This window comes from Pristis pectinata, chromosome 3, assembly GCF_009764475.1.
Source record: "Pristis pectinata isolate sPriPec2 chromosome 3, sPriPec2.1.pri, whole genome shotgun sequence".
In the NCBI taxonomy this organism is placed as follows: Eukaryota; Metazoa; Chordata; class Chondrichthyes; order Rhinopristiformes; family Pristidae; genus Pristis; species Pristis pectinata.
In genome coordinates, this window is record NC_067407.1 from 126,591,759 (window position 1) to 126,604,977 (window position 13,219).

A 13,219-nucleotide genomic window follows, 5' to 3' on the forward strand; every position below is an offset into this window, starting at 1 on the left:
ATTGCACTTCCAACTATTAGCTGCTACAATCATATATAAAAAGCTGCCACTTGATCCTGGACACGCAAATCTGAGTGATTTAGTGACTTCTATGAACATATTTGAAGTGTATGGAAGGGTTAACGTAATTTATTTCCCCCGTGAAGGAATCCATTGTTTAAAGACCAGGAACTAAATAGGGACAATGCATTGTGCCCATATTTCCACATGTACGCGATGTGGACAAGTACAAGACATGACAGTAGACAACATTACAAGTCAGCGGTTCAATCGAGTTCTTCACGCGCTGCTAGAAATTCCTGGAGGGAACATTTTGTGGTTTATGACTATTTACAAGAACCGCAAGATTAAATTTCTGTCTCAAACTCACTACTGAACATTTATTCATCCTTTTTGAATTTTGTTTTTTAATTCATTAATAAACCTTTTCTGCTGCTATATGGAGAGTATAACGTGTTGTCCAGAGATAATTTGAAGGGGAGGGGCAGGTCCAAAAACCAAAGGAACAGGTTTCGACATCTGGTGATATCTTCTTCCAGCAGTAACTTTGTAATATAATATTGCTTGATGTAGCGTGTGAGGGAAAATGGAAAAGGTTACACAATATGGAAATAACAAAAGCAGCATATAAATTAAATAAATTAATCTAACACACATTTAATATATTCACTAATATCCAAGGACATAACAAAGACAAAATACAGAGGAAAACACCCAACAGCAAACCAAGCAGTCTGGCGACCTCAGTGCTCATCCCTTTATTCACTGATCCGAGACCCAACACGGTGAAATCATATATTCCATTTTTAAAAAAAATCACAATTAAGCAACTTTTCTAATTAGTTAAACCGACAGGTCGTAAATAAATGTGGATCCTCATGCATACAATAAAAATGGAACATGTGTCTTTATTGAGGACGTGTTCTCAATCAGTTTGGCCGAGAAAAAATGAGCCAAGTGGCGCCGTAGAACCCGCGTTAAACGCGTGAAGGAGGTGTTCGCACAATCCCAGCACATTATAAAGTTAGAGTGAAGCTGCGTGAAATAACTACATCATAAAATAATAGCGACTTAAAGTTTTATTACTGTGCTTACAATCCTGTTGCTTCTAGTACTGCTGTATGATACATTCACGGTTTGGAGTCGCTCTGCTTGTCTCTGCTTGGAAAGCATTGCATTCTTCATTCCACATCCATTGTGTCTATTTCACCTAAAAACGGGGATTAGAATCTCCATGGTGGTGCCAGATGTTTCCTTCAGGGAAAGGCATGGCGAATGTTTCTGTCATCACAACAGCTGTAGGCCTTCGCCTTCAGGCACGGTTATTAGATAACAACGGGATGAATGTATTAAACTATAGGAATTGGGTATCTGCCGCAATGCCTGGAAAATGAAACCAAGATGCCAAGGAGTAGACTGTGGACCTAATGCGGGGAAGTGAGATAAGGATGGGTGCCATGGTCGTGGTGGGCGAAGGCCAGGTTCTGTGCTGTGCCACTCTATGACTCTATGACAGGGAACTTTAACTTTTACAGGCGGGCGGGAGTCAGGTTTATTATTTACAACTAACGAACATGCTCTGAAACAACGGGGTAATTTATTTTGTTAGGAGAAACTGTTGGATGACTTATTGTGATTTATAACAACACGGAACTAATGTTCCCAGAGAGTAGGTTCATGGCGAGGGAGCTTTACCACCTCATTACCTTCTATTCTTCATTAGTCAGTGGTCGGTCGGTCGGGTAAAATGAAATTAAGGAATGTGAACTTTAGCCGCCGTTCACCTCGGTTTTACTGACTGTGCTTCCACTGGGATAAAAGCTGAAAGAACTGGAAATACTCAGCAGGTCAGGCAGCATGTGTGAAGAAAAAGAGTTTACGTTTCAGATCAATGGCCCTTCATCAGATTTCATGAAGATGAAGGTCACCTGATTTGAGGCGTTAACTCTGTTCCTCTCTCCACAGATACTGCCTGGCCTGCTGAGTGTTTCCAGCGCTTTGTTCTGTTGCTTTTAATTCAGGTTTCTAACGTCCACACTTTGTCGGGTTTTAAACGACTCTGCTGGGAGCCGGAGAGACTCTGTGGGTCGAACGCCCCCCTTCTGTGCCGTGAAAATTCTACGGAAAAATTCGGTTCTGTACATGAACGTAAAGTGAAGCCTGACAGAAATCAACGAGTTAATTATTCCGCTTGCTCTGACAGTATAACCTCAAATAAGTTTTCAAAAGCAAATCTTGTCGTTAACAAGCAACCTCACCACGATCTTCCTTGGGTAAAGGTTGATTGCAGAGTTCTTTAGATGATCTCCCTCTCTCTCTCTCTCCCCCTGGAACTTGACCAATTGGACTGTACCTCACCATATTCATAATTGTTATTATTTGATTAATTTTGATATGTCCCGACTGTTTTATTCGTTATCCGGAGCTGCTTAAAACAACCCCGGCTCTGTGCACGAAAAAAGTTATTCCGACTTCACCAGTTTTGATTAATTGCATGAGTTAATTTTCTGTTCCGGAGAGAAAGGGAAAGATCAGACCTATGTCTATTAATCTGTTTATGGGAAGGGAAAGATCTTCCATTAAACTGTTTACTGGAAGGGTAAGAAATGATGAATATTAAACTGCGTAAGGGCAGAGTGAGAATTGCCATTGAACTGCCTGTAGAGAGGGTGAGATTCGGTGTCTAATAATCTTTTTAAGGGAAAGGATGGCATCCATTTAGCCACAAGGCACTTTCGATCTGATGATAGGAATCAAGCAACACAGCTTTGAATCAGTCAAAACAAACAGCAATATATATTTGTAAAATACAGTCACGGATTGACGCGTGGCCCTCCCGGGGCGGTCGTCGCTTTGGCGCCACAAACATTCGCTATCCGCAGTCTAACCTTGTTCTGGAACACTGTTGCAGCGCCGAGCAACACCAGCCTCTGCAAGTAGACTTGCTCCCGGGAGGACGTTGGTTTTGAAACAAGTCTGTGCTCGCACTTAAAGATGACCAAGATCGAGGTGAAGAGGGAGTATAACGTGAACATGCACCCTCCCCAAGGCCAAGTTCCGTCACTGCTGTCACCGAGAAAGCTTGCACCGCAGTTGAAACTTCCCAGTTAGGATTTGCTGGGGTTCCCTTTGCTCTAAAGTTTACTGAAAGGCGAAAGGCTGAGCTCAAACATATTCCTTCAGTTTTGTTTTATTGGATGTGGAAATACTTCCCATTGTATTCGGGTTGGGGGAGGATAGCCCTGTACATCTGTCCCACTATAACTGACCGGGCCAACATCAGGGCACTTCCATAGGGAGGTGAAGAGATTTTTTGATATAAGTTCTCGATACATTTCTCCAGCCCCACTTCTGAAGGTGTTAGCTCTTCGCTCATGCATTGTCACCGGGTTCTTGCCCTATATTCCGCTATAAACCTTGGGTATGAGGGTGTCTGCAAATTATTCCGCCCTTCGACTCACAGACTGGGTGGAGATTCACAGGCAAGCTGTGAGACTACAGATGGGGTGCAGATCCAAAGGCGAGCTGTGGGACGTGGACATCGCCTGGGTACAGACCCAGGGCTACAGTGGGCCGACGGACTGGTGATCGAGGTGCTACGGATCCCTAAACGAGGTGGCACGGGGTCGCTGACCCGTCTAGCTGACCGGTGTCATCCTGTAGGACAAACATGCAGCACGGCACCGCCTGTTTGAAGCTAGACTACATTTGGGTCATAGATTCATTACGTCTAGAGGGGTTCGTTCGGCCCATTGAGTCCCGGACGGCTCCCCGCTGAGCATGTCCGTCAATCCTATTTCCCACTCTGTCTCAGTAGCCCTGTAAATTTACTTTCTTCAAGTGTCTATTGAATTTCCCTTAGAAATCATTGATCGTCTCACTACCACTCTCGAAAGCATTACATTCCGGGTCATTAGTATTCGCTGGCTGCCCCTCACAAACCCCCCCCCCCCACGACTTTCTTGCCCCTCGTCCTTGTACAATCAAGTTGTTTTTATTTTGTCTACCTGTCTAAATCACACACTATAACACCCCCTCCTCTGCCAAGGGTCAGCCCGTTCATCAGAAACGCACCTTTCGTTATCTTGAGGGCGTATAGTCATCGGGGTATGGTCCAATTAACCCCTGGGACAGGTATCGCCCACTCTGTGGGATCACAGCACCACACCCCCCCCCCCCCGCCCCGTCTGCTTTGTCTGGGGATCCACAGCACCTCTTGATTACCCAGTCTCCGGGCCCAGAGCTCCCACTGAGTGCTCACAGTGCCTTCCCGGATCTTGTGAATCCACAGCTCCCTCATACCTGTCTGCAGTCTGTGGATGCACACCTTCAATGCGTCCCCACCCACCCCATCCCGAATCTCTTCCCAGCCCGTGGGCTCAAAGCACCGCGCCCCTTCCCACCCCGCTACCCCCAATCCCGTACCCCCTATCTGTTGCTACTTGAGGCCCATAGCAGTCCTCGGCTCTGCCTTTGGAGCTCCATAATGTGCCCCTAAATTGTGAAATTTCCCTTCTTTCAGGTGAATTCTATACCCGCTTCCACTTTGCTTTGACTCGATTAACCCCTTTCTTCCTCTGTTTACGTGGAAAAGTTCGGAACGTGAGCAGGTCATCCGACTTCGCCGTTCAATTAGGTCAAGGCTGATGTGCATAACTGCATGTCTTCTCATACCCACACCACAGGATCTCAATCTCGATAGATTCGATTGGCCCCGAATCCACCTGCCTTCTGGGGGGGGGGGGGGGGTTCTCCTTCCCGTGTGTGAAGAAGGACTTCCTCACTCCACTTCTGAAAGGCCAATCTCTAACGTTAAGATTTTATTCACTGCACCCCAACGCATACCCCACCTTTCCACGGTCCTTGATTCACGCCAGCCCAGGGGCATGATTTTCCGGACCTATCCAATCCACTTAACATTTTAAACAGATCCTACCGGCACAATTACCTTTGCTCAAGGAATTATAAAACTCATTCATGCAATCTCCTCTCTTAATTCAGCTCTCCCGCTTTCTTGTTTATGCAAGTCGCTATATACCCACGAAGGGCGATCGCACTTTTTAAAATACACTCCAAACGAATCAATCTGGAAACGGAAAGGAGAGTGGAAAAGGAGGTAACAAGTTCAGAGATATTTTTGTAATAAGAGTTATTTAGTGGAAGGGAAGGGAATGAATAAAGACGGGATTATATTATTTATATTATTGGTTATCTTTTCCTTAATTATAGTGTAATCAGCACGTTACCAGGCAGTTTGCCTTCACTTTTTCGGTGAAGGGGACCCATGATGTTCCAAAGACGTACGGGTTAGTAGGTTAACATGGGTGTAATTGGGCGGCGCAGGCTCATTGGGCCGGGAGGGCTAGTTACAATGATGTGTAAATAAAGTTTCAATAACCACAATCATCAATGGGCGCGAGTGAATGCTGACAAGTTCCCTCGGTGTTTGTGGGGACCACTCTGAACAAACTTCAGAGTGATATTCTTGGCGCCTTACAACGTTTAAATGTTCCCAAGTCTATAGATTCTAATAATGAAATTGTAAACCAAACCAACATGCCAACACAAGATAAAGGTTCAAATTAAAATAAAAACAATGGAAAAGATAATTAGTGAAAATTTGTAATTAAGTTATTCATTTTAAAATTAATGCATTGGTCCGATATTGTCTTAAATTACTCTAGCTTTATAACACATCAAGGTTTATTTCCGAACCATTTCTTCCAGTTTATCCCCATTTAGATTTATGAATCTCGCGAGGGTAAATGAACCAGAAAATTGGTCTATAGAATAGGCTGCAGTGCGGAGTGTCAGTGGGGTTACTGTTAACGCAGCGCGATTATAAATATTAAAACTCTGTTTATTTTTAGAAAAAGATACTTAATATTCTCTATGTACCTCGCCTGTAAATTTTCTGTGAGTGCTTGAAAACCTAGTTGCTGCTCACGGGGCAAATGTTTTAGTTGTTTCCCTCTTGAATTTACCAACCGACTCTCCCTGTTGTGTAGCATATACGACCATGGAAGGGAACCGACGAAAAAACTAACTGGATCTTTAAAAGTGCAATGTTATCGGATGCTTCTAAAGGCGCTCACAGATGTCTACATGCAAAGCCCTACACAGGGACTGCCACACACAGATACATAGGCAAAATAGACAGCGGCATGAACATAAAGAGCCGGGATACAGATACACCTGGACAAATACATTTAGACACACAGGTAGACAGATTTCGATATAGACTTATAGATAGACACAAATACATTGTCAGCTAGATAGAACCCACAAGCACAGACAGGTACAGATATCAATGCTGGCTCACGCAAAGATTCAACCAAGCATATACAGATGCAAGCAGACTGACATATTTACACACACACACACACACACACACACACACACACACACACACACACACGCACACGCACACACACACGTACATAGCCAGCGGCCTGGGTATGCATGAGTATACAGGCGCAGTCCCAGGGACAGATGCAGACCCACGCAGGTAGGCTCACAGTTGGAGGCGTTTAGACATAGAGATACATGCACATATATACAGGTAGATACAGGCACACAATCCACGGGCACACACACAATTAGAAATGCACGAACACGCAAACACAAACATAGAAAAGATGCAGCGAGCGTACATTCACGAGGTTCCTATTGGGAAGCCTGGAACAATGCAAACACTGCAATCTCTCCAGGCGGTTCTTTGAGGAGTGAAGCAGTAATTTGGCAAATTAGTCAAAACTTCCATGTTTCCACGGAGATGGGGTCATGTACACTTTTACTTGCTTTTATCGAACCAGATATAAACCCAGATATGATAAGCGCGTTCTTCCAAAGCGATTCTATCTGAACTACAGTTAACGAGTTGATATTTAATGAAAAAGCCGTTGCATTTCAAATTGTATTTTAAACATTACTCCGTCTGCGTGTGTTCTGACAGTAATTTAATCTAACTTCTTGAGGAAAAAAGAGCATTGTAAATGTTGATTGATTGTAAGTACTGATTAAATCTAATCGGGGTGGTCGAGATCCCTCTTTTTAAACTTGTTTTAATTGAAAATGCCAATACAACTTAATTATTCGTTAACAAAATCATTCTATGTGATCTCTGCGATTCCCTGGTGGCATTCGCTCCAGAAATTTACGGGGGACGTGGGGTGGCGGGGGGAGTTCACATTTTGATTTTTACCCAAAGGACTTGAAAATTGGTCGAAGCAGATTCATTAGTGGAAGAGGATTGGAAAGAGATTTGAACGGGAGAAAATTCCAGGACTATTTGGGAAAAGGTGGGAATAGTTGGATAGCTCTTTAAAAGAGCCAGTACATATACTGTGGGCCAAATTGCGTCTTTAAGTGTTCAAAATGTGTAACATGTCCAACGCAACAAATAATCCGCTGGAGGAACTCATTGGGTCGAACAGCATCTGTGGGAGGGAAGGAATTGTCGATGTTTCGGGTCGACACCCTGAATTAGGACTGAGAGTGGAGATGGGAGATGTAACATGTCCACGCAGTTTCCAGAGACTGACAATAAATGGTGACAACTGTCCGTTTGGGGACAATTCTTGAGACAGGAAAGAGAGAAAAAAAAGCGATGAAAGATTTGCTTGAGTAGCAGCAGGACTTGTTTATACCTTTTCCTTGATTATAGTACTTACTGACACGTTCTACACAAAAGAAGCATCAGAGGCCAAGGCAAATCTTCTTGTTCACTCCCTGCCTCATAATATTTACAGATTTAGGAAATTATTACAAGCGATCTGTTAATAATATTGTGATTTGTCACTTCAATCTATGCAATACGGCTGCAAAATTAAATAATTCCACACCATTAAAATACGGCGATGTTTAAAAATGAGAATTAATAGGAAGTAATGCAGACGATTTAAAGATTCTTTCGGCTTATTTGGGAGGTATTGGATCGATGATATATAGCCGCAGAGATACAAAGCTGTGTCCGAATTAATCTTAATCAAAATGGAAGATGGCAGGAACTAGAGCCAAAATGACATCACTCTGCACAGCAAATTATTTAGTCAGGGCCTGTTTATCTTTTGATAACTGGTGAAATGTTTATATTCAAGAAAAGAAAAGCAGCTATGCCAAGAACCTAGCTCCTTTTATTTAAAGAAATATCACTCTTTCCCTGTTTGAGATATTTAGATTTGATTGTGAACAGGCATATGCGTAAAGTAAACCCAGGAAAGCAAACTTGAGGAGATTGGGGAGAACCCTTTCTTTCACTAGAACACTGGACTGGGTATAGAAGTCGAGTTCGTCACAGTAAGTAATATATAATTCAATTAAAATTACAGGGGAAAAAAGTATTGAAAGACCGCGAGAGTGTGTTATTTCGAAGAAGCCTTAATATGGGCGCAAATTCACTGAACCAAATTCTCTTCTTCTGCGCTGGTATCTCTCTCATTCTGCGCCTTACACACAGGGAAAAAAAGTGGCTTAATAATTTCCCGAATGTTGAAAGGCGTGCCGGGGGCTGACATGGATAAACCTTTCCATTTCTGCTAAACTTGAGCAACACTGCAAGCGTGCACACCAGAGGGGCTATTTATTCTACTGTTTTAACTACGAGTCTTTTTAAAGTTACCGATGGGTTGAGGAAGAAGTTTTATGAGACTGTATGATGTATTTTAATAACCCTCTGATGATCAGAAATATTCCAGTTGAACGTGTCCCGAGTTTACCTGTGCATAAAAAGGGGAGGGCGGAACAGAAGATAAAAGAGTGCATCAATATCCTTGCTATTTAGTCTTTTAACATTTACACCGCTGATTCCATTCATTAAGCGCATAATTACCACGAATCGGATCCTCAGCCGGGGTTCAATACCGAATATATCGGAGAAGAATCACAGCCAATATCCCACTCCAACATCAGGGCAGACGGGGCACTGGCAGGGAGAGGAATTCGGTTGCATTGAATTTAATACGATTGTTTTTTTTTGTGATTTAAAAATTAAAGACAGTCGTCCTTCTAATGTTGCCGCGAGTGTTCCGCTTTGTGCAATGACCACAATGAAGCATATTAGCGCATCCAATGGCCTACAGCAAGGCTTCATTAGAAAGCAGACACACAAACAGCAAGTGCATTTACACGATCGTTTTTTAATGTAAGTCTTCCTATTGGGTATCTTGTCAATTTATATTTAAAACAGACATTTTAGGGCTGCAAACTTACTGCAGCTCGGTACGAGGCCCAGTGTTCTTGTTCCCTGTACATACAAAACCCCTGTATTTTTATGGATCACCCATGTTCTACCATCGTCCACAGTAGTTAATGAGTAATTAAAACGCTGTTCTAAATGCTATGTCTTTATAAACAAAACAAATTAGAGCAAAAATAAAACCCAATCTACGTACAGTTAGTGTGCGAATCAAATTGTACGGTTCAGACAAAGGAACACAACAGTCCCTTAAAATAGCTCTGGGAGCGCCCGGGAGTCAGACATGTGCATTGCATTGAACTTGTCAGAGAGGTGGAGGGGAGGCTGAGGAAGAATTAATGCTTTGTTTCCAACGAGGCACACGGACAACTTGGAAAGATGATTAAAAGAAAACGATTAGAAAGGTTCTGAATCAAAACTTGATGAAAAATAAACCGAGTTGCTTTCAGTGTAGGGTTTCCACTGACCCGGTTAGTTTCCGGCCAGGATTCGGAATTGAACCCCAGTCCTTCAGTCAGATTTATATAAATAAGTAAACATACTTTCTCAGTTGCCCATATTATAGCGGAACAAAATTGCAAAGCTACTATCTTCTTTCTCTCCCGTGCACACACAAAAACTTTTGCAAGTTGATTGTGAATCAGCATTTTAATTAGAAGTTCTTTGTGCGTTTGAGAAAGTCACAAGCATTGCCTAGGGTAACCAGGAGCTCCGAAAGCGGAGGATCTGTCGGTTTCCCTTTGCTCGCCCTCAAATTGCCCTGTCATCACCGTTTTCCATCAAATCCCATGTTTACCAGGATCACTGCACCGTGGAGGGAATGCGGGGTGCGGGAGCGCCCACTACCCAGCACAGTAGCCCGTTCGGTCGCGTAAAGTTCCGTAAAGCAAACCGCTCTGCGACAGAGCAATATATATATATATATAAGTGTGGCGGCGGTGAGTGGAGGTCAAACCTGCGGTTAGGTCACTTCCAGCTCAGTCTCAGGCATTTCCCACATTGGGGAATGCGTCTGTATGGCTGGCTGTCGAGAGCTCGATCACAATTTTCAATTCGTCTCAAAATATTCCCTGACATTCGCAAGAGCTCTGAATGCAATGGTGACTGAACTAATAACCACAGAATGTGCTGAAGAAACCACGCTAAAGCAATTCTCCTTTGGTCTGAAGACTGGACCACCACCGTAGGGATGTCGACACGTGATCATTTGAACAAATATGCGCAATATTATTGGCCGTCGGTGTGGGGTTTCCGCCATTCCGGAGTTGGGATTAATTTTAATTCCTTGCATTTTCACACTTCAAACAAGATCATCACAAACATTACTGCCGTAAAGCGTCCTAACGCGGATCAAGGACAGCTCCACCACAAAATAGAAAAACATCCCTTAATTCATCAATTATAACTCCACAGATATTACCCTTCCCAAGACATGAAGCCGAGGCCCGTAGGAGGCTCCGCGCCTCTACGGAAACATTTTGCATTTGCAATTCCTGCATCAAATCGAAAGCACGTTTGAATTGGGTCGGAGATATTGCAAAGCACCCACATAACACACACACACACACACATACTAAAAAAAACGATGTACAAGCAACGTGAAATTTATATTATTTATCTGTTTTCCGTTGCAATAACTCGCGGGGAACCCTGAGCAATGCAAACAAGGTTTCGGCAATTTTAGACTGTACTGAAGCAAAGAAATAAATTTTTCCACAGTGGCCCAAGTTGTATAGAAACCCTGTTTGACTGTGTTTATTAAGGCGCTTTTATAGAGAGTAGCGAGACAAATGGTGCAACCATTTTAAATAGGAACACAAAAAGGTCACCATATTTTTTTTACTACTTCCAAGATAATTAATTAGCGCAAAAGAATTAAATAACCTAAAGTGGTCGTGAGAGATGTGTAACTTATTAAATTATGAATACATATATGTACAATTTTTATAAATAATAAATAGTGTCGAACACTCAAAAAGAAAAAAAAACAAAACTTACTCCAACCGTTTCGATCATATTTTGGATTATGCAATAGTGTTACCTTTGGTTAAAGAGAAGTCCAGATTTCAGATTAAAGGTAACGGTTTCCCTTTTTGCCGCATTAAAATTACAAAGCAAACCGGTTGCATTGTTTCTTTTTCTCTCTTCATTTAAACTAGAAAAGGGCAGACGCTTTTTTTTGCCGTTCGCAGTAGCAGGTGTGCAAGGTACCTTCGACATTAATATTTTTGTGATTACAGGATGAAACTACAGCCTCAAGTTTTTGTTTAAATCATTGTTTTTTTTCCAGAGCAATTTAAAGTCAATTTTCGACTAACCCCAGAAATAATAATCTAGCAAATGTGTCAGCACGGGTTTCCTGAAGTAAGGTGCAGCTGTAGTTTTGCATAGCGTTGCTTTGCTACGAACTGTAAGTCCGGGGCCTAGATCAGTGCAAAAACGAATTGCCAGGAGCCCCTCCGTTCTGCTGTGACAGGTAGCTGGTAAATCCGGCGGCCAGTCCGGATGGGAAGGTGGAAAGGGACGGTCTGAGGGTCTCGGAAAGAAGAGAAGCTGCCGGGGGGGAGCTGGAAGGTGCTCCCGGATTCCCCATCCCAGGTCCGTTCTGGTGCTGCACCGTCTGCGTGTGATGCAGGGAAGGGAAGAAATAGCCGGCTTGTCCCGACAGCAAGCTGACGGAGCAAGGGTTCACCGTGTACCCGTTGGCCAAGCCGCACTGTACGGATCCCCTTAACAACGGGTGGGAGAGGTCTCCGCTCGCCATCTGGTCGACCCCGGATCCACAGCCGGAGAGCAACGAGCTGTACGTGGGAGCCTGGTTCAAAAAGCTAGAGGCAGCGCTGCTGTAATTGAGCCCGTTGTGGGGATGGTGCAAGGACAGGAACGGAGACAGAGGCCAGTACAAGGGGTTGCCCCGCTCCACCAAGCCCAGTCCCGACGTCGAAAGGCGAAGCCCCCTTTTGAAAGCCAATTTTCCCCTGGACGTGGCCGATCTCCGCCGAAGTTTGCCCGTCGTTCCTCCGATAAACACGTCGTCGCTGGACGGGTCGAGCATCCAGTAATTGCCCTTGCCCGGATCGTCGTAGTGCCGGGGCACTTTGACGAAACACTTATTGAGGCTGAGGTTGTGGCGGATGGAGTTCTGCCAACCCTGCTTGTTCTCCCGGTAATATGGGAAATTCTTCATAATAAACTCGTAGATCCCGTTGAGAGTCAACCGCTTCTCGGGGCTCTGGCGGATTGCCATCATGATCAGGGCGTTATAACTAAAAGGCGGCTTGTCATATTTGCCCTGCTTCTTCTCGTCCTTTTTTTGCTCGCTGCCCTCGGTGACGACCTGTGTCTCTGGATGGTCCTGATATTTGAAGTCAGACTTGACAGCCCCGCTCTCGATGTCGCCGCTCTTACTGCTCAGGAAGCCGGCTCGGGCGTTCTGACTGTTGTCACTTTGTTGAACCTCTTCGGGGAGCAAGAGGTTCTTGATGCTGAAAGAGGTGGACTTGGGAACCATTTTCGGCTGCTTCTCATCTCCCATGCTCAGGATGACGCCGCGCTCCCCCCGCTCCCTCACTCTCTTTCAATCGTCGTTCAAATAATTAAAGGAAGGTCAATGGGAGCACGGTGGAGTGATCGGGACGCGACAAGCAGCGAGAAATAGCGCGGGACAACCTTCATCAAAACAGGTAATTAACTGGGGGCAGGGAAGCAACGCCTCCATCAATAAGTTACTTTAAACATTTTTTTTCCCGACGGATGTCCAATCAGGTGTGAGTGGAAGACGCTTTAACCCGCCTCTTTCTGGCCAATCAGCTTAAAGATGTCGTGTATCTATTTGGGCTCTGAAACTGATTTGAAATTGACCAACGCGATCGGGAGGGTGAACTGGGGGAGGAAAGCGGACACCGGATCGTGCAGGTATTGGATCGATTACCAGTCATTACGTTCATGTCAGATATTCAACGAGGGTTTTTTGTTGGTAACTTTAATTTTTGTTCTGACAGCGGTGAAACTCCAGCTACAATG

At 44.0% G+C, this 13,219-nt stretch overlaps 1 protein-coding gene across 1 annotated transcript; it reads right to left on the reverse strand.

Moving 5' to 3' along the window:
• Window positions 1-11,624: 11,624 nt before the first annotated feature.
• Window positions 11,625-12,737, reverse strand: LOC127568070 (forkhead box protein G1-like). Its single transcript, XM_052011337.1, has one exon. The coding sequence runs from the start codon at window positions 12,729-12,731 to the stop codon at window positions 11,625-11,627; it is 1,107 nt and encodes a 368-aa protein (XP_051867297.1). The 5' UTR covers window positions 12,732-12,737.
• Window positions 12,738-13,219: the final 482 nt, after the last annotated feature.